Source organism: Lotus japonicus, chromosome 3 (assembly GCF_012489685.1).
Source record: "Lotus japonicus ecotype B-129 chromosome 3, LjGifu_v1.2".
NCBI lineage: Eukaryota > Viridiplantae > Streptophyta > Magnoliopsida > Fabales > Fabaceae > Lotus > Lotus japonicus.
The window spans coordinates 4,662,965-4,686,647 of record NC_080043.1 but is presented as its reverse complement, the minus strand read 5'-3'; the positions used below and the strand labels follow the sequence as shown (position 1 = coordinate 4,686,647).

The 23,683-nt window shown below is 36.9% G+C and overlaps 2 protein-coding genes across 3 annotated transcripts; one reads left to right on the top strand and one right to left on the bottom strand.

Moving 5' to 3' along the window:
* Window positions 1–467: 467 nt before the first annotated feature.
* On the top strand, window positions 468–6,913 carry LOC130745806 (chromatin remodeling protein EBS-like). Of its 2 annotated transcripts, XM_057598190.1 has the most exons (5): window positions 468–816; window positions 957–1,299; window positions 1,416–1,484; window positions 2,572–2,710; window positions 6,472–6,913. In XM_057598190.1, the coding sequence occupies exons 1-5, from the start codon at window positions 744–746 to the stop codon at window positions 6,496–6,498; spliced, it is 651 nt and encodes a 216-aa protein (XP_057454173.1). In that variant the 5' UTR covers window positions 468–743; the 3' UTR covers window positions 6,499–6,913. The 2 variants fall into 2 exon arrangements, with proteins under 2 accessions (XP_057454173.1, XP_057454174.1); XM_057598191.1 differs by lacking the exon at window positions 6,472–6,913 and having other exon boundaries at window positions 515–816; window positions 2,561–2,710.
* A 7,999-nt stretch (window positions 6,914–14,912) lies between these two features.
* LOC130744443 (transcription factor TCP4-like) lies at window positions 14,913–18,121 on the bottom strand. The gene is made up of 2 exons (XM_057596627.1): window positions 15,447–18,121; window positions 14,913–15,358 (listed from the first exon to the last, which is right to left on the bottom strand). The coding sequence occupies exon 1, from the start codon at window positions 16,853–16,855 to the stop codon at window positions 15,485–15,487; it is 1,371 nt and encodes a 456-aa protein (XP_057452610.1). The 5' UTR covers window positions 16,856–18,121; the 3' UTR covers window positions 14,913–15,358; window positions 15,447–15,484.
* Between the last annotated feature and the right edge of the window lie 5,562 nt (window positions 18,122–23,683).

The window sequence follows — 23,683 nt, the reverse complement described above, 5'->3', positions numbered from 1 at the left end:
CTCTGACGCAATCCTGTTTGTTTATGCGGATTATTTGGCTTCTATGCCGGTCCAAGGTTAATTAATTTGAAGTTCATTTAAAAAAAAGCTTCAATATTGGAAGGTTAAGTGAAATGGAAATCCAAACGAACAAAGTCCACATTAAACTCAACGAAATAAATTTTATCTTCTCCGTTAAGTACGGTAAAATACGTGAAATTACATTTGCGTTCGATGGCGCCGCTATGTCAGTTTCTCCGTTAACCAGTGTTATCAAATATCCGCCATGGCGCCGCTATGTCAGTTTCTCATGACGGTTTTTTAACTTTCCGTCATGGTCGATATCCCGCCATATGGCTGCAATATTCTGCCATATCCCACCATACTCCGCTATTATTTGTCATGTACGGCGGAATTTCGGCTTTCTGCCATGACCCCATTCACAATTAACATATCACACATCACATTGTAAATTGGAAGAGTAATAATAAAATGGCCAAAATGCACATCCCAGATCTCAGGACCAATTATTTTTACAAGGCAAGAACCGCATTTTGCAACAAAATCACAGTAATAAAATCTCAGGCGAATTGAAGCGTCACACTCACTCACAAACCCCTTCACAAAAAGGCATCCTTTCACACAAATTACCCTCTAGGGTTCTTCTTCTTCTTCTCCTTCAAAGGGGAAAATTTTCCTCAGAGCTCAGAAAAATTCACATTCTCAGAATCTCAGAATCCAAACCACTGGTTTTCCTGTTCCAAATGGCGAAAACAAGACCAGGCAAAAAGGACGTGGACTCATACACCATCAGAGGAACCAACAAGGTTGTCAAAGGTAGTAACTTGCAACAACAACGCTGAATACAACAAATAGTGAATACCCTTTTCTCCAAATGGCGATTTTCGCGTGAAAAATGGTTCCTTTCCGTGTTTTATGAAATGGGGTTGTTGAATTTTGTTGGTGTTTTTTTTCAGCTGGTGACTGTGTTCTGATGCGGCCTTCGGATACTTCAAAGCCACCGTACGTGGCGCGTGTGGAGAAGATCGAGCAGGATAACCGGAGCAACGTGAGGGTGCGGGTGAGGTGGTATTACAGGCCTGAAGAGTCGATTGGAGGTCGCAGGCAGTTTCATGGTGTCAAGGAGCTTTTTCTGTCTGACCATTTGGATGTTCAGAGTGCTCATACCATTGAAGGAAAGTGTATTGTGCACTCTTTCAAGAACTATACTAAGCTTGAGCATGTTGGTGCTGAGGATTACTATTGTAGATTTGATTACAAGGCTGCTACTGGGGCTTTCACTCCTGATCGCGTTGCTGTGTGAGTTTCGGTTTCCCTTTGGTTTTTGTTATAAAGTTTGTGGTTTTTTATGATGGGAATTGTGTTTTTGAGTTATGTAACTGATGGGGTTTTTTGTTTTTTTGTGTGTTTTGAAGGTATTGCAAATGTGAGATGCCTTATAACCCGGATGATCTCATGGTACAATGTGAAGGGTGCAAGGATTGGTATAAATCTGTGTATTCTGCTTTTTTGCTTTGTCTATTAATTTTCTAATTGGATTCGATTTCTAGATGTTTGCTTTAATAGCAGTCAATAGCACGCTATAGCGGTGTAGCGGAGCGGCTCCCTGCCGCTATTGAGATGAAATAGCGGCACATTTCGCAATAGCGGCAGATCGCGGCCAGTAGCGGGAAATAGCGGCGCTATATGGACGAAGGAAAAAATGACTCAACCCCTCGGTTTAAAATTGTTGGGGAACCTGTTTAGGGGTATTTTAGGACTTCTTAGGGAACCTGTTTAGGGTGCTAACTGCTAAGAGTTAAAAGACCAATGTTGGCCCTAATGTGATAACGAGGATGTTTAACGGCATGGTTGAATTTTAGTAAGAGAAAACAAAAGTCTCCGATTATTGAAACTGACATAATACTTCATTAAATGCACATTTTACAATTTACTCCCGTGCCAACATTTATTCTAACACTCCATAAGATGACAAGAAGTATTTAAGAAGCTGGGGGAAGTTTCCAATATTTTTATTACTCTTAAAGTTTCAGTTATTGTAACTCTATCTTGGCATATGCATACCTTTTGCGTGGTTGTCTTGAGTAAGTATTTGAGTTGTGAGAAAAAAAGAGAAAAGAAAGGTTGACTAAATATTTAAAAGATTGTCCATTACATGCCAAAACTTCAAGGGCAGATGAATTTTGTCTGAGCTTGTACCTTCTGATGTGTGTTTATGTGGTTTTTTTAGCCCCATATCACTTCTTTGGGCTCTGCTGTTTCTTTTCTCTAATATATATGTCTGCCAATATAAATTGAATGATGCAGAGGCTTATGTCTTCTTTTGATTGGCTTGATATAGTGAAAGTTATGCTGAGACACTTTTTTAGTATCCATGTAAGATTTGGGATGAGAATTTTGCTACATTCCTGGAATAAACCCTGACTTATTGGAATCACTTTTCTATTCATCGTGAAAGAGTGTTAAGTCTAAAGAATGACCAAGAATTATACTACTGTGGGTTTTTATATCTGTGTATTTTCCTAAATGTTTTATGAAACGCAAATTTCAATCTTTGTAGGTTTCTTGTAGGTACCATCCTGCCTGTGTGGGCATGACTATCGAAGAAGCAAAGAAACTGGAGCATTTTATGTGTTCTGAATGTTCGTCAGATGATGATGTGAAGAAACCCCATGCTACATTTTCTGCATCACCAGGTTCTGATATCAAGGTGACTTTCTCCATCCAGTATCAAATTATTGCACCTTTACCTTGTTCTTATTACTTATTTTCCTAGCATATGTCTGATACATTAATTTTTCTATTAATTGGTTCCCACACTGACAAAGTTAGGGGAGAGGAGAGTGGGCACATTGCTGAGGAAGGGATGGGTAGTTTAACATTTGTCGTGGCATTTAGAGATTGATGGGGAAAGGGATTTCTTTTTCCTAAAAAATTACGCCATTAGTGCAGTGATAATCAAGTTAGAAATGAAGTTTCCTTAGTTATTTCATGAATCATGTGGTTGCAAAACCTAAAAGATTTTGGTGTTTATGATTGAGACACATGAAAATGCACCAGGTATATGCATGATAATCACTAATCAGTATTATGTAGCAATTTGTTCACGTCTCCTGTTTAAATACCTAGCTTTGCATAGTTCATTTTTGTTTTCCTCTGCCTGAATCACTTTAGCCATTGCTGAATTCAAATCTATTGAAATGTGTAATTAGCCCAAACTGTAGGATAGCTTAAAATAACCTACAGATCTAGGGTTTTTATGCATGCCTTTACTTTTAGTGAACTTTTGTATTTCTGTTTGTTATACTGTTGTTTGATAACCATGCTTTCCTTTTGCTAATTAATGTGAATGTATTGATGGCTGCAATTATTGTTTTGTTTATAGTATAGATTTATCAATTATGTTTTATTCTTAATTCCTTTTGAGCCTCTATATCATTAATATTGCTTATGATTGGGATACTCATTTACTTTGGTTCATAATTTTCTTTTGCTAAGTTAATCTGAATGCTTTATTGAGTTTATTCATATGTTATTCTGCTTATCCATTATTTATAACTCTCGTGCGCATATTCTCAAAGAGTTGTGCTGACTTAGATTAGAGTTCATGGTGAGCCCTGAATGTAGCAATATATCCATAATTGAAAAGATAACATAAATTTTAAAATTTGCATATTACGAAATTTGTGTGGGCATGGTAGTCAAAAGCGCGCTTTAGGGGGCACCCTCGCTTCAAGCGGTGGCTAAAGCAGGATTCTGGGCAGAAGCGTGCGCTTTTTAAGCTTCTGCCGTTAAATCCAGAAATCCTTGGTTTTTTTTTACCCGTTTCACGACCCGGTAAGCCAAAATAGGGTTTTCACCCCAAACATTCATTCTCACTCAAAAACCTTCTTCTCTCTCGCGACTCTCTTTCTCTCTCTCTCTGCTGCGCAGCCGCCAGCGACGACAGAGTCCACTGGCGACGGTCCTTCCCTTGGGTTCTCCTTCTCCAGTTCTCTTTTTGATCTGAATTATCAATTATCAATTATCAGTTATGGTACTTTATGATGTATGTATGACATTCCTAAGAATTTTTGTTAGTTATACCATTTATATGCATATAAGTATTTATAAGTGTAAATATATACATAAATGTTAAAAGCTACTAAAGCGTACGCTTTAGCATTTTACGCTTCAGGACCCTCTACGCTTTAGCTTTATTGCTAAAGCTAGCTTTTGACTACCTTGGGTCAGATGGTGCTCGTAGCAACAGTTATACTTCCTTGTGACTAGGAGGCCACAAGTGCGAGTTGCAGAATCAATTTTCTGTAAATTTTAGATCAGGCTGACCACAGTAGATCCACAACAAGTCCAGCCTTTCCCTAGATCCCACCATTAAAGGAGCTTAAAGCTCCAGATTGTCCTTTTATTTTATGAAATAGAGATGTAGGTATGCTAATTTTTCTGTCCACTGTCATAAATTTGTGTGAAAATATTTTGATACTCACCCCTCTCCTCTGGTCAGTTTCTTTCGTTGTTTACTTTTAAAAATTCGAAAAATAATATAAATAAAGTTCAAGGTATAGATATGTATTTTATAACTCTTGTCTTATTATAATTATATCTTAACATGTATTTTATATTTGATTGTGAATATGAAAAGAAAAAAGATAACATAAAGGGAATAGAAAAGTTACAAAAAAGGCAAAGATGAGGGAATGTATTTGAAGACCAAATGTAAAGCTCATTTCTTGAGTTTCATAAACAAAAAAAAAGTACATTTGTGGCTGACTGGCTGCTGTTGAGCTGTCTGAGGTTGATAGAGACAAAGGTTGGTTTCTAAGAGACTAATTGTTGAGGAAGTCTGAGATAGACGAGAGATCGATTGATTCAGAGATGTTGAGATATATGTTTTTGGTTGCTGGACAAGGTTGTCATTGCCGGTCATGGGTGCGTTGCTCATCATAAGAACGTCATTGTAGGTTGTCATTGTCAGTTGTCATTGTGGCCTGTGTCGCAAGCTGTTCTAGATCAACCTAATAAGCTTCAAATAGTGTGTTTCGTGTCTGTATGCTACATTTTTTAGGCATTACTTGTATTGTTGTGTCCTTGTCAGTATCAGGTTCAGTCTACATACTTCATAGCCAGCCGGTTTCCCCGACAAACCCTCCATGATCTTGCCATGTAACACTAACACTCCTCTGTGTTCGGGTTCTACAATGGCAGCAGTAGATTCACTAGATTGTGATCTTGACAATGTTGCACAACATGCTTGTCAATTGTCATGCACACACACACACATTCAACTAGCCTTTTGAAGAATATATAAGATAAGTGAGCATAAGATCTTTAAAGTTAGGTTTAATTAATTGCACATGTTGTCCCTCTAATTTAGTGATTTTTTAAATTTAGTCTCTACTTTTTTTTTCACAACAGTGGTCCCTCTACTCTAGTGATTCCACGCTTTTAGTCCTACTTTGTTCCTTTGGAATTTTGTTCTCCTAAGTTCAGTGATTCATTGATTTTTCTCCCCAAATTTTTTTATTTGTGCAAACATGTTTCATTGCTAACTCTCCTGACTCCGTAATAGTTAACATTTTTTTACTAAGGGGGCCCTCTTTATTGGTGCTATGCTACCGTGCTTATGCATTTGATGTTCAGGATGACACTTGTAGTTGTATTATCAAATTAATGGTGGGACTACATAGGTATCATCTTAATACAAGTTAATTTGATATAGGCATAATTTACATTAGCAAGTACCATTGTATTTAGTGGCTTTCCAATAGGTTTACATATTTCTATGCAAGATATTTTGTTCAAATTTGGATTCTAATAACTCAGATAATTTTTTTTTTAAAATCCGTATCATGCTTTATATTTTCAAGGTTATAAAATAAGGATTGTATTCTCCGTGTGTATGTGTGAATAAGAAATATAATGCTATTTGTTTAAAATAAAAATCTGCCCAAAAGCCATTAAGCTAAGTCTCCTCCACCTTTGTAATTCTGTTTGATACTTCTGTATATGTCACTGCTGAATTTGGGTGATGATTGAATCATGTATGAGCTTATAGTGAAATCTTTTGTTTGTGAAGGACATAGTCTCAACTTATCAATTTATTTGAGTTTTAAATTTCATGTGGTTTGTACAGTATAGACCATAGAGGCTTATAAAGAATCTTCTTTAGATGCCCAATGTGGCTAATATCAGAACATAAATTGTTTTGGTTTGTCATCCTTGTTAATCCATTCTACAAGTTGATTCACTCTTATGGCAGCTATCATTTAGAATGGAGATTTCTTATGGTCAGTAATAATTGAGTTTTTGACAACCAACAGGAAAATCTTATATTCTCTAGGTCACAAATTGATTGACAATGGTGTAGGTTGGATCTTTAGCATATAGATAGCTGATTCATTGCTTTGCTAATGTTTTCACATTTGCTTTTTTGCTCATGGTATTCTAAGTATTCTAATCTTGAATTTGCAGGTGGAGCCTAAGCGGCGGAAGAGATGACCAACCCTGCTAGATGTCACTCATGCCAAATACATCTGGTATGTGGTAGCTGCTGTGTGTGTGTTGTACAGCTTCTTCTAGAGGCTATAAACACCTTAGTATTTGACTGAGACTATGTATTTATCTGTGTTAGATTATGACAGACATTCTTCTGTTTCCCTTTGTCTCTGAAAAGAACTATTATCCAAGTGTTAATTCCGGAGGTGAGATCAAACTTATGCCTAGGTACAAAGCTATTCTCAGTTGTTTAAAATGTTAGTTCCGGTTAGCACTTGACTTTTGTCGTTAAAAAGTAAAAACTAGGAGCCATCAAATTTGTTTACCAATTTCCTTTTTCGAAGGTTGTATTTATGGCCAGGAACTACTTGGAAATTTGGAATTGAATGCAAATGCAAGAGTGTCTTTTGAAGATTGACTTGATAATCTACAATAAATCAATGCCAAATTTGGATTAATTTCTCGTTTATGGGAGCTTACCAATTGAGATATGTATTTGATTTTTATCTAAAACTTATTGTAAGCTTAGAGGAGTCCATGACAAAGGAAGATTATGTTTGATTTCCTTTTGGAAAACTCCATAATTAATTCTAGTAGGCCAAAATCAATTCTGGATAAGAATATCGATGTTTGGGAGTTATTTTGCTGAATTGATTTCATATTTCATACCCCGTAATCAACTTTACTTCCTTCAAAAGGTATGTTAGAAAGTTTCTAAGAAACGTGGAGAATTTTTGCAAAACTAATCGTACTCCACCGAACCACCAAATCGCCCATGGGGAAGGGAAACACATGAGAAGGAGTGGGGGAGGCGGGGGGAGATCATGAGAGGTGATGGAGGGGCAAAGGTGGTGAAAGCCTTTTGTACGTTGTGCACGGCTTCACCGGTGAGTATTTCTGCTCAACAAAAGGGGACGGTTAGAGAAAGGGACAAGAAGGGGGGAAGTGTAAAGTGAAAATGAGTATTTTTGCAATTTAAGTAAGAAAAAGTCTAGTGAACCAAGTGACTCACTGTGTACTTCATCTTCTCTTATAACTTATAAGCTACAAAATTTGATCCACTCTCTCTTGTCAAAAGCTAGAATTTGACCACTTGTGTGTCAATATTTGGATTGGGTTAACTCATAAACTCGCCAAGGCAAAACGAGTCCGTCCAAGTTATGTGCATATCTGATCCAATGCTATGACTTGCTCGGCCTGAGTTTTAAAACTACGCTTATAAGCTACGAAACATGATGAATGATATTTTTGTTTAATGAAATATTCCCCTTCAAGTCCCTCCACTTTTGAAGGAGAAACCAAATTAAGTCAGGATGGGTTTTGACCATTTATGTTCGACCGTCTTCATAAAATTTGAACCAAACAAGATAAATTTAAAGACCTTTCTCCTCCCCTCCTCTCGACTTCACTCCAATCAAACAATATGTAAAGTGTATTTATCGCTTATCAAAAAAAAATGTAAAGTGCATTTATCACATTTTTTTTTTTTGCTGAAATAATTTATCACTTCAAATAAGTCAAAATACTTGTCCAAACATTTTATCATGTTGCAGCGGAGACCAATTGTAGGCAAAGAAAAGCTAAGGTTTGAAAGGCTGATTTGCTTCATGTGATTTTGGAGCTTTGATTGAATTAGTTTGATGGTTGTCGGTCGTGGGATACCAAAGAAAGCTGAGGTTTGAGCTGGAAGGTGATTGGGAAATCCATGTTCGTATTCTGGGCTCCACAACAAAGAAAATCAATGGGCAGGCAGCAGAGAACTAAAGTAGCTAGAAAGAATAGACCACAGTGACAGCAAAGTACCCCTGTCTAAGCCTGACTTGTCAAAAGGAAAGGAAACTGGAAAGTGGAAAGAAAAACAGCCTCTAATGCTTTCAAGGAACAATCCAGCCAAATAACCCTCGCTATCACCTGTGTGAGACACCTTGAGTAATATGGACAATTCATGGCTTGTAAAAATCAATGAGTTGACGTTTCATTGTAAGGCACTTTTTATTCATCCAGGTTTTTGTCCTCTGTTTTTTTACGGTGGCTTATAGGGTGCAAGTGTATCCTAAGTCTTGCACCATGCATGACAAAAAAATACCTATTATAACAGGTCATGTTTACTTGTTGAAAAAAAAAATCAAAACAATAAATGTTATAATAGTACAAAAATACCCTCTGCCCTCTCTCTCCGAGTAATGATATATACACACCTCATATGTTATACACTTCATTTTCACATATTTTTATTTCTATCTCTCTCCTCTTATCATATATCATATCTTATACTTTCTCTTTCTTACTTTTTCTTTTCTTCCTATCTCTCTCATTATCCACCTCTTTCCACCTCAAAGATGAGGTGTGGACAAATAATTATCCCTCTCTCTCCTCCTTCACTCTCCTGTCCCCTTTCTCTGCTCCTTCAGTTGCATTCCATGTCTTCTCCGGCGAGCTCTTCTCCACCGCGTTTCCCCCACTAATAGCATATGTATAGACAAGTACGCCGCCACGGCCTTGCCTCCTCCGTGCCAGGACTCTTCTTCCTCGCCGCGCCGTGACATCCTCCTCTTTGCCGTCACCGACAACCAATTTAGAGGCGCTGCAGATCTGGGGAGACCCACCTCAATAAAGCCCTTTATTACAAAGAGTGGTTTCTCTCACTTCTCTCGGCGCCTCCGCCACCCTCTTCTCCTCCCGGCGCCTCCTTCGACTCCGGCCACCGACAAGAAACCATCGATGCAGAAACCTCTTGAGGCTCCTCTCGCCCAAACCTCCCAGCTTTCTCAATCTGCATCCATACCCATTGAGATCTGGGTTTCGATGGTGGTGGTCAGCGGTGGTGGATGGTCTATCCTTTGATTGTTTACCATCAACACAAGTCGGAATTGGGTTGGTGTTTTTGATTGTGGTTGTTTATGCTTAGTGTTGTGATAAAATTGAGAATTCAAGGGAAGAAATAGAAGAAATTGTTAGCTTCATAACGTAGGAATTGAGATCCAGGTTTCAAATTGGGTGCTTTTTTCAATTGGTTAATTTTAGAGATGAGGGTTTGGTTGTTCGATTAGATTAAGATAGAATTTTTATTTTTAATTTATTTGTTCATTGTTTTTGGTTGCTCTTAATGATGATGTTTGAACTCTAAAGATGGTTTTGGGATGATGCGGAGTACTAGAAGTGGCAAGCCTTCTGCTATAGGACCTGAGTTTTACTGGTGGTGATGAGGTTGAAGAAGGTTAAGAGAGAAGGAGGAAACAAAAACTAAAAGGGCTTTATGGTAATGAACAAATTAAAATTGTTATAAATCATATAAAAAAATTAACAGGTTAAATCAGTTTCCAATTACACCTCTTGCCAGATGGTGGAATCTCATTGGTCCTCACATGTGTGGCACCCGTGCAAGACCTAACACGTATTGCACCTTATCACCCGCCTTTTTTTACTTTAACATCTTTGGCTTTTAAGCAAATATATGATCTATCTATGAATTTTGTATTTGCATGGTACATTAGAAACCCGTGTGTGTTCGTATTTCTATCAACGCACATTTTAAAGTAGTTTGAATGTGATTTTAACAAATCATACTGTATCATTAAAATAAATATGGTTTTGCTCAATTTAAACGTAAAAACAAACACACTTAGTGTTGATTTGTATAGGCGGTGGCATGGCCATACACACGTTTTTCTCAAAGCAAGTAATTGTAGATTTCCAAATTACCAAGCGTATATTAATATAGCCTCTTGGACCGTTGGACGCATATCACAAACATATCCTTAGTTGAAGCATGAGAATAGTCTGATATCCACTGCATTCTAAAAATGAGAAATACTAATAACATAATATATCTTCAATCAGCTAACACTTATTCAAATATTCACCAAACACAATTATATGCTTAGTATCCAGTACGTAATACGACTGAGATGAGATAAATTTCATTCCATAATTGCAAATATCAGGTGAGCTAAACACCCACTTGGCATATTTTTCAATCAATGGCAGTCAACATCTCCCACTTTTATGTCCTTTATTCCAGTTTTTTTCTTAAAAACAAAAACATCGTCTTCCCTTCCCATGTCAGGAAGCTGGTTTAGCACTTATCTATGTATATCATCTGATGATTTTGATTTCAAGGTAAACAATTTAAGAAGTAGTACGGTTTGTGCTACTATATTCATTAAATATTTGCCACTCTTCCCACATATAACACTACAACATTTTTTTGCTTTTCTCAACAGTTTAAAAGTAGAGTCATCGACACGAAAAATGTTTCCTAAATTTTACGCAACAATTTTCGATGGTCTTATGGACACTACCCATTCCCTTTAGTAACCGTTTTTCGTAGTTCATGATAACACTATGAGAAAATATAACTTATTGGGTGGAAACGATAACAATTATCATGTAATAATTGTTCACTTTTATTAGACACGGAACACTTATTTAATATTGTAAAAAACATATTATCTAAAATTAGCCCTCTATGACAACACTTTTACATGTTGTTTAAACCAATGTGAATAAAAGCAAAAAATGTCTTAGTGTAGGCACCTGACCTAAGTTTATATAAAGATGAATTGAAGTCTGATTGCATAGTGTTCGTTAGAAGGTAGGTTATTTTAAAACATAGAGCTAATCATCATTTTAGTTTTTTTTTTTGATTAATTTCGGGACTTATAGCGCCCAACTAAACTCTCTCATAGAAAGTATTACAAGAGTCAAACCTAAAAGGAACGAAAGCAAAAGGAGGTAAACTATCATAGATCCTCATAGGCATGAGCAAAGATAGCCCATTCGTAGCAAAAGCGTCGGCTACAAAGTTAGCTTCGCGAAAAACATGCTTCCGGTGAAAGTTGGATCATCATTTTAGTTATTGTATTTGTAACATGGCTCAATTTTCATATTTAGCTAGATTTTTTTCTATTAGTGCCCTTGTATTTAGGAAAGTGCTGAGATTAATCATTGCTAAAGAACTTGTCTCCAATGACCTAGTGGCAAGCAAGAGTTGACGTGACATACACCCATATGTGCTTTTTAATTAAAATCTAATTTTCATGTGAATAATTAATAATTAAATTAAAAAATTTAATTACAAAAAACTCTTAATCATCTAAATTCATGAGTGTTCTTCATTTTCTTACTCAAACCCAGCACCCCAACCCATAAACTTATCATCTTTATAAAGCACATCCACATCCTTCTCTGTCTATGAGTGGAGCATCCAGCTGCTGCATTTCATTCTGCTCCTGTAGTACTGCTAATCCATTGCTGGTTTTTCGCAGGCCGCGTCCATTCTCTATGTTGGTTTTTAGAAGCTCCAAGGACTGCCCTCTATTGGATATTTGTTTAGGTGCTTTTGGTATTTGTTGGTTTGCCTATTAGCACCTTGTCTTCACTTGACGGTGGCTTTTTGGGATTGGCTTCTCTGCCATTTTCCCTTTGTACATATTCTTTTCGTTTAGTCTTCTTCCCCTTTCACCTTGTCTTCTTTACTATGGGTTGAAGTACCCCTAATACTTCTTTTATAATATATTTGGTTTATCGAAAAAAAACATCCTTCTCTGTCTGAAAGTAAAACAAAGCAAACTCAAAACAAAGCACATCCACACCCTTCCAGCCCTTCTCTTCACCTCAAAAAACCTCCTTTGTTGTCTTCCCTTCTCTGGAAACTACAAATGAGTGTGTATGATTCTTCTTGAGACATAGGAGGAGACAACAGAGAACAAGGGTGAGAGTTGGGTCTGAGAAACAAATTAGGCACAACCACGGTGGTTGGAGGTATAGAGGTAGTGGTTGAACTAGATGTGACCTGAGGCTGAGGGAACAATGTTGAAAATTGAACCATTCTCTTTAGGCTTGGCCCTTTAAGGTGTGATAGTACACCAAACAAACAACCATGTAAAACTTCATCTTCGTCGCCATAGCCCACCCCTTATCGCATTGCAATGTTGCAACACTACTCGGCCCGTAATCCCAACATGATACATCACTGCGAGATCGCTTGATGTCATTAAAGCTTTGTGCGTCGTCGTTGCTAGAGGAGAACCGCAAGAGCCGCGACCTCATCCCCTGCCACCCAAACATCTGCCAAGAGGATTCACCGTGCCCTTTCTTCATCCACTCAATCCAAAACCAAACAACACAAAGTCAAGTAATCAAAACCAATGTCGCCCCAACCTTTACCTTGTGATTCCTTTCTAAATCTGCAAGGGGTCGATGAGAAAGGGGAGGCAAAGCAGGGGATGGAAGCATATGTGGTGGTGGACAACGAAGGGAGGAGATGTGGGGAAGCGAGGGGCCGGGAGGTGGAGGAATGAGAGGGTTTAAAGGGACATGGTTATGGGTTTGGGGTGCCTTGAGCATTGAGAGGGTGCTGAAATTTAACTAGAAAAAGGGTGTTGAAACTGATGAACTTGTGGGTAGAACATTGAAAATGAAAGATTTCTCTAGGTTCTTGATTTGAGTTCTATTTTTTAAGTTGAGTTTACGGTTTTGAGTTGTTCTTAGTGATGATCAAATAGAGGAAGAAGATGAATTTTTGGTAAAAGATTTGGGAATTAGATTTATGGATTAAGTTTTACTGATGTGAAAAGTGTTAAAACAATTAAACAAAATGCCATATTATTAGACACATAAGCATGTCATGTTAGCTGGCGCATGCCATAGGCAAGGTCACCATAGACAAGCCTTTCGACGAGAACTAATTCCATCATTACCCTAAACACAAGGGCAATAGTAAAACAAAATTCCAGTTAATAACAAAAATTGAACCGTCGTACAAATACATAAACTAAAATGATGATTAACCCTAACACTTATATTGATTAGTTCAATTTTTAGTAGGAGATGAAAGATGAATAGAGGGAAGGGTAAACCCCCACTAACAAATTTTATCTGCCCTTGAAAAATTATGGGAGTTTGAAGCAATAATATTTAAATTAACAAAATTGTTATTTCTCATATTTAGGTTCCCAAAATAAATAAAAAAAGTATAATAAATGTAAATCTCCTCTAAAATTCCTCCTCCTCTTGAACCATACAAGGATTGAGTTATTTCGTCTTCTCTTCTCTTAAATGATCATATGATAAATTCAAAATCACTCTCATCTCTTAGCCTATCAGCACCAACAACCAAAAAATAATTGCAACGTTCTAAAAAGGGCAAGGTTTTTTCTATCTTTTGATTTCCATTATCCCCTTGAAGGAGAGCATTCCCATTTAGACATGACAAGATTAATACGAGGCTAAGGGGACCACATACAGGTGTACAAGGACATCCTTTGGTGGCATCCATGAGTGTAAGACTCATTCATAATTGAGCTTGGTTGTGCTCATCTATCCCCATCCCTTTCATGGCTCCCCCCTTTGCAGAGATGTATTCCACTTTTCCCCCCTTGTCACCTATTAGGATTTCTCTACCGTTACCTAAAGATTCCTCCCACCCACACCCCTTTTCTTTTACACCGCACCTCATGCGGCTAGCACAAGATATTTTCCTAACAAGGTCACTAGATAGTTGAGCTCACAAGCTCCATAAGCATTTAGTCGATGGTTCATTTCATGGGCAGTATGTATGGAGAAGTATTTTTTGGGAAAACTTACTCACTTAACGTGGTTTCAGACTTCAGGGAAACAAGACTTGTGACTGCCGGCTATGGAGATGTCTTGGTGCACACAAAAAATAGATATTTTCGTTCCAAACGGTTGGATGCAGTTCAAAATTAAATAGTAGAAAGTAGAAACCCTTCTATTTCTACTAGCTAGAAACAGAACTATCTGCATCAACTAATAGTAATAGGCAAGTGAATCATCAAAGACCACTTGGGGTAATTTTCCTAATAATCAACTTTTGAGTCACTATCATAGCTTCCTAAGCTGAGAGAAGAACTACAAGTATGACATGTGAATGGGAAAGAAGCAAATCACACAGAACTAGGATATTTCCTTTTACCAAGCTTGGAATCAATTCTCACACAACCCCCTTTCATTTGTCAACAGTTCATGGACAACGACTTTTCAGACAAATGCTCCGAAAATCGAAGTGTGAAAGAGATAGACATAATGAGGCGGTAGATTTACTCCAAAACTATAGTGACTGGTTGATGGCTGCACTAGAGAGAAAGCAGTAAAAAAAAAGAACTAACCAACTTTCTTTCTAAATTCTAATGCAAAGAAAACCCCCCATTTCATCACCTAAGAAATCAAAAAAGGTCTATCTTCCTTCCCTCATTTGAAACCAGCAATAACCAACCATTCCTAGCCAAAATCATACAAAAGTTCAATTCAATGCTCTCACCTAAAGAGAGCAAAGTTCCTATGTCGGCTTATTTGGGTTTGCATTTATCCTTTTTTGTCATTGTGAAAAGGCCTCACTTTGCATCCGGGTCTGCACTAAGTTGGAAATATTCAACAACTTGAGCAAAAAACACTAGTTCTAGCAAATAGCAATAGTTATTCTTTGAGAATGTTTTTCTAGACCACTACTAGAAACTAGCATAGAAATGGAAGAAATACAAACAAGTCATGACCACCACAAATGGTGGTTACAAATGAAAACATCATAGTAATAGTAATCCAACAACATAGCTGAAACAAAACAAACAAACACAGTGCTCCTAGTCCTAGTCTAAGCTTGAAAAACTTAGGTAGTGGAACATAAATTAACAGATAAATAGCCTGGGATTGGAAAACCTGTGCATTCAAACTAGATTTTCTTCATTCCCACAGCATATAGATATGCCATTGAAGTTGAAACATCTGAAATCCAAACACCTGAGTTGCTCTTGAATTCCCATTGCAGCTGAAAATTTTTCATCCTAATCTTTCAAAAGCATGCTTGTTCTTCACCAATCATCTTCAAGATAAGTCCATGAAAGCCCTGAAACACTCATTGTAGGAAATTTGCAAGTAAGAACAAACATAGGAATCTAATGGTGATTTCATGAAGTGGTTGTTAAAGGGAGAACCTGGAGAAGTATAGTTTGGATTTATGTGTTTTCAATCATCAATGGCGAGAATCAGAGGAAGCAGAGGACGGTTTGTCAGATACACCGTCGTGCTCCTCTTCACCCTGAATTCGTGCTGGTATGCGAAAACCGGAGAAGGCACCGGAGGCAGAGAAACCGGCTGCGCCGGAGACAGAAGCCTGGTGGATCGCCGGGGTGAGGTAGTGGTGGTGATCGGCGAGGCTCGCCGCAGTAATGGAAGTAGGGTCTATCCAAGCACGAATGGAAGGGGTGTTACTGGACTGAAGGGGTCCCCTCTGAGAAAAATACTGGCGATGGCCATGACTAAACACGGACGCCGGAATTATCGCCGGCGCAGGCGCGCTGAACATGAACCCAGCACCGTGGCCACTGTTAGCAGCTTCTGCAGCTTCAACATTCCAAGCCACCATCCTATGAAGCCGACCATGCTCATGCTCCTCCTGTTGCTGCTGCTGCTGGTGGTTCTGGTGGTGGTGGTTTTGCTGCTGCTGCTGCTGCTCAGGCCACCCACCGGAGGAACCACCGTCGAAGCTGAGAGCGGGGGTTCCGGCGAAGAGAACCGGCTCGTGGTGGCCCTGGTGGTGGTGGTGGTTGAACATGATGGGGTGGTGGTCCTGAAAGGACTGTAGGGAAAGCCGCAGATCTTGCTGGCTGCTGCCACCGCCGCTCGCCGTCCTCGATAACAAGTCCGGCGGTGGCGGGTAGCTATGAAACGACGTAGTGGCGGTCTCAACCGGAAAGAAAGACTTAATAGTGTCAGCAATGTCGTTATCCAACGACGCTTGAAGAAAACCAGAACCAGCAGTGGCGGTGTATTTGTATTTCGTGGCGGTGTTGTTGTGGTTGTTTCCGCCTTCATCATCTTCATTGCCCAATTGCTGCTGTGAATGAAACTGTTGTTCTGGGATTCTTCCGGTGACCATGCGGCTACCGGAGGCGATGACCGGGTCGTCCACCGGCGAGTGGCGGTGGAGCATTTCGCTGAAGTTCTGTTGCTGCTGATTTTGTGGCGGTTGAGAGGAGGAGGTTCCCGCGGTGGTTGGGTTCCATGCGGGAAGCTCGGCGAGTTCGTCGATGGCGGTTTTCGCCTTCTTGATGAGCCAGTCGACGGCCTTGCTGGGTCGGTCGTAGCCCAACCGGTCCTGCACGTCGTAGAATTGAATGGCGGTGTGTGCCGAGAGGCGAACGCGGCGGTCCCGGGGACCTTTGGCGGTGCAAACCTTGCTGTGGCGGTCTTTTCTTCCGGTCGCCCGGACAATGTGGCCTCCTTGCACCTCCACTATCTCTCCGCCGCCGGAGCCTCTCATTGCCAGCCTCGAAGAGGCTGGCGGTGTGTTTGTGGCGGTTGTTGCTGCTGCTGTTTGGTCCTGCTGTGTTGTTTCTCCCATCTTTCTTGCATATTCGGTGGAAGAAGAAGGCGGAGGAGGTGGTGGGTGTGGTGGTGGAAGGTGGAAGGAACGTTTCTTTGGTGGTTGCTGCAGAGATTCTGTTCCTAAACCATAAGGGTCTTGTTGATTTTGGTGTTGCTGGAGATATTGGAGTTGGGTTTGGAAGGTTGAGTCTTGGTGATGGTGTTGAGGATGATGAAAATGGTGAAGATGAGGTTTGTTGAGGGATGAAGGAGGAGAAGAATCTTGGTCGTCTTCGTCTTCTCCTTCTTCTTCTGCTACATGGCTTGAATTTAGATGATGAGGGTGGTGGTGATGTTGATGCTGCTGCTGCTGATTCTGCTGATTCTGATGATTCTGTTGTTGTTGATGATGATTGCTGCTGTGAGGATCCAGAGTCAGAGGATTGATGTTGTTGTTGTTGTTGTGGTTGTGCTTTTCCTCTTCCAGCTTTTACCCAAGTAGCACACTTTTTTCTAGAGGTTTGATGATGATGATTCCTTCTCACACCTCTTCTCCTTCTCTTGTTTCTGTTTCTGCTGCTGCTGCTGCAACTGCCACCCTTCTGAAACTTGCTTCTGCTTCTTCCAAAAGTAGTTCCTGCCATTCAATTTCCCCAATTCCATCACCACATACAAAAAGAAAATAAACAACCCCTCTTCAACTAAACTAGACTAGTCTCTCTAGAGAATGTTGTTGTTATGCAATTGCAAACTCCTTTTCAGTTTTCACCCTAACCCATCTCTTTTCTCTCTGTCTCTCTCTCTCTCTTACTTTCTCTCTTCTCTCAAAATGCTTTCTTTTTTGCCTTTATGTTGAAATGAGATGAGACCCTTTATGCATTAACCAAACTGGAACAACAATACAGTTGGATGAGTTGGTTAATACCCACTTGGCTTAGGAAACAACCCAACTGAAGGAGGTGTCCTCTCACAACATTTCCAGCAAATTTTCCAAATCTCAACACACAGGTCCAGACAAAAAAGGGAGAGAGAGAGAGAGAGGGTAGAGTAGAGTACAGTTAGTATTAATTAAGGGTTGGGCTATAGGGAAGAGGAATTCATTCTGGCCCTATAGGACTGGGTGATGATGAATGATGGCAGTGGTAAGGGGTGGCAGTGTTTGGTCAGAAAGGAGGTCTTAAAAATCTGTGATTTCATCACTGCTCTTCTGCTGCTGTTCTTGTACTACATAACATAATACCACCAACCCATCCATAATTCATTCAATCGGATCACCAAAATTTGGCTCTTGCTGCCCCAAACAACTTTCACCAATTCACCCTCTTCCCCACCCTCTCTATTTCTTCTTCCCCTTTCTTAATTTAGTACATATTTTATTACTGCATGTTAGTTTCTGCATTAAAGTTAACATAAATGTGATTTCATGTACTTTAAGGTAGTAATAGAGAAGCTAAAATGTGTCACGTTGAGTTTAACGTACATCAGAAAAGCTGAATTTTGAAATCAGCACTTAGATTATTAGTATGTATTTGAAAATTATTCTCCAATTGATTCTTAAGCTAGAATTAGATTTTAGGAAAAGCTTTTTAAAGTAATTTTGTAACTTTATAATCGATTTTAGTAAAAGAAAATATCATCTCAAAATGCTATTCTTCTATGTTGGAATTTAGATATTTAATTCCTAGTTAGAACTGTTGGTTTTATCTCAAAGAAGTGTGTCTGGATGCCTTTCAAGAGATAGATCCTTTACATGCCACCACCACACCTTTTGAAAGGGACACCCTTACAGCTTTTTTGGTTTCTCTCTCTATCTTTATTGATTCAAGCAAATACCATGGAAGTTTACTCCCCATCAAAATCTACCCTTCAATTTGAATATTGTTCGCTATACTTTAAACACACTTACACTTATAGAGATATAAAATGAGAAGAGAAAAATAAGAAATATAAATATAATAAATAATGTAATAAGAACATAATTGAAAAATGGAAAAAAAGTGAGTATGCATAAGATTAAAAAAAAGTAATACGTGAATGAATATGTTAATTCAATTTCTCAAGTTTGTGAAATTACCTAGATGGAGGGCCTCCCTTTTCTTTCTTTTTCTTTTTTGGAAGAACATTTTGTGCATGACTATTTTGCATGGCTGTCCTTTTCTTTATAAAGTCAAATTACTTCTATGCCCTATTTTTCGGAGAAAAGTAGTACTGTTGATTTTGAGTTGAAAAATAAAAAATTGTGTGAAAAGGATTTTTAATTGTTTTGATATAAAATGTAAGTAAAACATCACTTTGACTGATATTATTTATCAATGTGTATCATTATTATATCTAGTTAAATTTGATATTTATAGAGATGATAGTATATATGATCCTGAAAGCGAAAAACAACACATGAAATTTTATATTTTATACATCAAACCTACAAAAATGAATTGTTAATTATGTGGCTTTCCATATCGTTATTCCTTGTAAAGCGTGTAGTCCATTTCTGATTTCAAGACTCTTTTCTTGAGAAAATAACTCAGCCTGGTAACATTTCTAGTTGTAATTCAAAATAACAATCATGCAACTATGCAAGAATATGGGGATGAGAATTTTATCTTGTTTTTTGTAAGATTATTTTTCTTGAGTGAATTATTCTCCTAAGTTTAAATTACACTCATTTCCCTTTTTATTTTAAAAGTTACACTCCTATGACTGAAATTTAAATTACATTTTTCTCAGCTCATATTTTAAAATCTACACTCTATTCTCCTAATTGATAAATACATATTATAATTTAAAATATTTTATTTTAAATGAACATTGACTTTAGAAGTGTGTACTTTGAGACAGATTGTTTGGCGTCGCCTTTCTGGAGACTCCTCTTATTTAAATTTGATCATTTTAGATTATTGTTCTATTTCTTTACGTTTTGATCGTAATGATCTTATTTTCACTCGTAGGAATGATAATAAGGTCGTAGACTTTCTTGCTCGGAATGCTTCCACCTATGCCAATGTGATTTTAGGTGGAGGAGTCCCAACATAACTTCTTTCTATTATTCATTCAGATGCTTCGGCATCAGTGCTGCCTGTTTGATTAATGAAAGCAAATAAAAAAAATTATCTTAAACTAATCTTTTATGGTTTAAATGAGCATGAATGGAAGTGTAAAAAACCAAATCTTTTAAAGAAAGAGAGTGTAAGTTTTGAAATAAAAGGGGAGATGAATGTAATTTAAGTTTCTCTTAACGGAATAAAATGTATGTTTTAAAATGAAAGGGGGAGGAAGTATAATTTAAGCCTCTCTAAGCTATCAAGGGAGAGGGGAGTAATTTACTCTTTTTTATCCATATTTTGAAAAATAGTACGCTCTTTGTCTCTTATTATAAGTCACTATTAATTAATTTTCTAAAACTAAGAAAAATAGTTAAAATTATTTAGAAGCAATAAACTTGAAGTTTTTTTTCGAATAAATTTTCTAAGTTATCCTCATTTAAAGTTCTTTCTCATATTAATGCTTGATCCAATATCTCTAAATCATAGTGGCCTTGGAAATCAAACGATATTTTTGGAAAACATGAAAAGTGATATGATAAATTTTTTAAAAAACCTTTTAAAACTATGATAATATTTTTTTGGTACATTGGAAATATAAACTGCGCCCACCAATGATTGATCACTGTACTTCCCCTATCCAACCCACATGTCCCCTAGCTCTTACCACTCGAGCTATCATTCGTGGACAACTATGGTAATTTAATATTTAAAAAGTGAGATATAAATTAATTTTATAACTTATATAAAAGGATAATATAGTAATTATGTAAATATCACTCTCTTTTTTTCTTTTTCTTTCAATCCAAACAAATTTAAAATTATTCTATTTTTCTCTTATATTCCTTCTTCTTATATTATTTCCTTACATATTCATTCATTCATTCCATTTTCACCATTACATCCAAATACAGTTTTCGATAATCATGTTTGGATGTATGGTAAAAAACCACATTAAAGTCAATATCTTAGTGAGTAACCACAAAAGCTAAAAAAAGTTACTTATTTCCAATGCCCACCCTAATTTTATCTCATTAAGATTTTCATCGTGTATCCGATCGAACAGCCACACAATACTTCACATACACATTTTGTTAATATTATAACCCAATACAAAATCTAGTCATGCATCCACTTTCATAATATTTTATTAATTTTTAATGTGATCATTTTTCTTAATTTTTTTAACCCAAGTGTCATGTTATAATTTGATAATAGTAAAATGAGCATGTAAAATTGATTAAAGAAAAAGGAAAAAACTCATATCAAGTTTTAATTCATTTTTTTAACCAAAGTTCTCCATTCATGTAGTGATATGTGTCTAAGTTTTTTATCTTAATAAATATCATTTATTTTTTAAATTAAATTTCAAATTTTTTTTTTTTTTTTACATTGAAAATATAAATTACACCACCTAGATATTTATCTCTAAAACTTTCACTCCTCAATATGCCCCTCAACTCTTATCATTTGAGCTATCATTCAAGACCACTTGTCAATTGTTTGAATAAAGAAGTAGATAAAATAGACATAAAAAGTCTGATATAAGTTTTCTCCTTAGAAAAAATTAATATGATGGGGACGTCACATTTTGATACAAAAATTTAAGGCAATGATTTGGGAGGCCCATCGTGTATGATGGGAGACCTAAAACAGATGAGAAGTCTATTAATGGATTTACAAGATATATCATCATAGTAAAGTTAACAACACACATTTTGACCCATAATTTTAAAACGACAAGTTTGTGAGTTTATATATGTATATATATAGATATATATACTTACTATGTTTGATTAATTTATTTTTAACCAATGTGGATGATGATTTGCCGTACAATCATATCGTGTATTTAGATTTCTTGAAATGATTTGGTTTTAAACTTAACAATGTTTTCTTTACAAGATAGTTGGTTAAATAAAGATCTTTATGGTGGTTTCGTACGCAAATTACTGACTATCTACTAACACTTTTGAGAGTTTTTTTTTTTAATTTTATATATAGACAAATGTAGTAATGTTAATAAATTAGTCCTCCTCATGGTTCGAACCCTGACCTTTCACCTTAATCACACCTAACCCTTATGTCTCTAACTCTTACCACTTGAGCTATCATTTGGGGACCTAACACTTTTGAGAGTAATTTGAGTATTTGACGATTTTTTAAACTTTGGTCATTCATTACAGACGACTTGATCACCAATAGATACTCACATTTTCAAATTTTGGCATTTTGTTAAACGACGGAATAATGTTCCATTCACACCTCTCTTGGAGGTGGAATGAGGTGTAATGAAGAAAGAGATAGGAAGAAAAAAAAATGTAAGAGAGAGAAATTATGAGATGTGATAAATGATAAGAAGAGAAATATAAATAAAAATGGGTGAAAATGAAGTGTTTTGAAAATGAGGTTTGTATATATCATTGTTGATGCACCATACATTTGAAAAGGTGGTCGAAAGTTTGAATTTATTGACAGTTTTAATGGTAGCAAATTCAAATTAGTGATAGACAAGGCCGTCAATAGCCTCTCAACAATCACATTAGTGAAGTTGTTGGGTTACTGGCAATATGATTGTTGATAATTTGAATTCAAGTGTGAGTTGAGTCTCACATTGGTTAAATATGAGTGAAGTGAAGACTTCATAAAAATGTGACTCATAAACTCAATAATGCCTTAAAGTTTTAGGTAAAGATATGAAGTTGTGTTCTCTCAGTGTTTTATGTTCTTTGCCCATGGCTCTTCCGGTCTCCCCATCAAACCCTGCACTCACTTAACTCATTGTCACATTTTATATGGAGAAAAATGTGTTTTATGAAAATATTGTTCACTATAATTTTTGTTGTTGTTTCTTTAATTTGTAAATTAGATTTTTCTTGATCCGTGGCGGACAAACCCAATAGAGTTAAGTTAGAAAGGGAAAACTGTAGGGGACTAAGTTGATTAAGACCTGAAGATAGAAGAAGAAAATAATCAAAATATTGTAGTTTATCTTAAACATAAATCTAATGTAAGCATCTCTTTAATTTAATGCAAAAACTAATAATTGACATGTCCTTTGTTGTTTTCAAACTCATTAAATCTGAAATAAAGAATAGGCAGAGAGGCGAATTAGCTTCTTAGAAGCATCTAAAGAATATTCAAACCTCCACTAATTGGTTTGAGTTCTACCAAAAAGAAAACCTAAAAGGAAGGTTTCTTTTTTGTGCTTAATTATTATAACTACCTATTTTATGATCACCAGACAGCTCCATATCATAATTAACAAGTCGACTGCAGGAATATCATAATATTGGATTGAAATAATTAGTCAACAAGGACTTCACTTTTACCAAATTATTAGATTGAAAGAATGGGACAGCGATATCTACTTTAATAAATATTATTGCAAAGGAGAGAAGAGCACCCTCTTAATTTTTTTAGCCCTTTCCTTCAAAGGAGAATCTAAGTGATAGGAGTAGTAAAGTAATTAAAACAGTTGGTTTAAATTGGTTAATCTTTTCAATGATGTTAGTGAGGACCATCTTCAGCACCATTTATATTTGGTCTTTGAGAATTAAGTTACCTTTCGTTTAGATGTTGTGCGACTCATAGACAGAAAGGACCACACCAATTAAAAAACAGAATATATAGAACAACTTAATTTGCGAAAAGTGGAAAAAGGAAACCAAAGCTTTAAGCACTATTGGAGCTGTTATGATCTGTATGATATGTTGCACAAGTTGATGATCAAGTTCCCCTAGGAAAAGGACCACTTCTTTTTTGTTTTCAAGCATAGAGATAAAAACTAGTAGCAAAGGATGATGCATCCCACTTGACTTGAA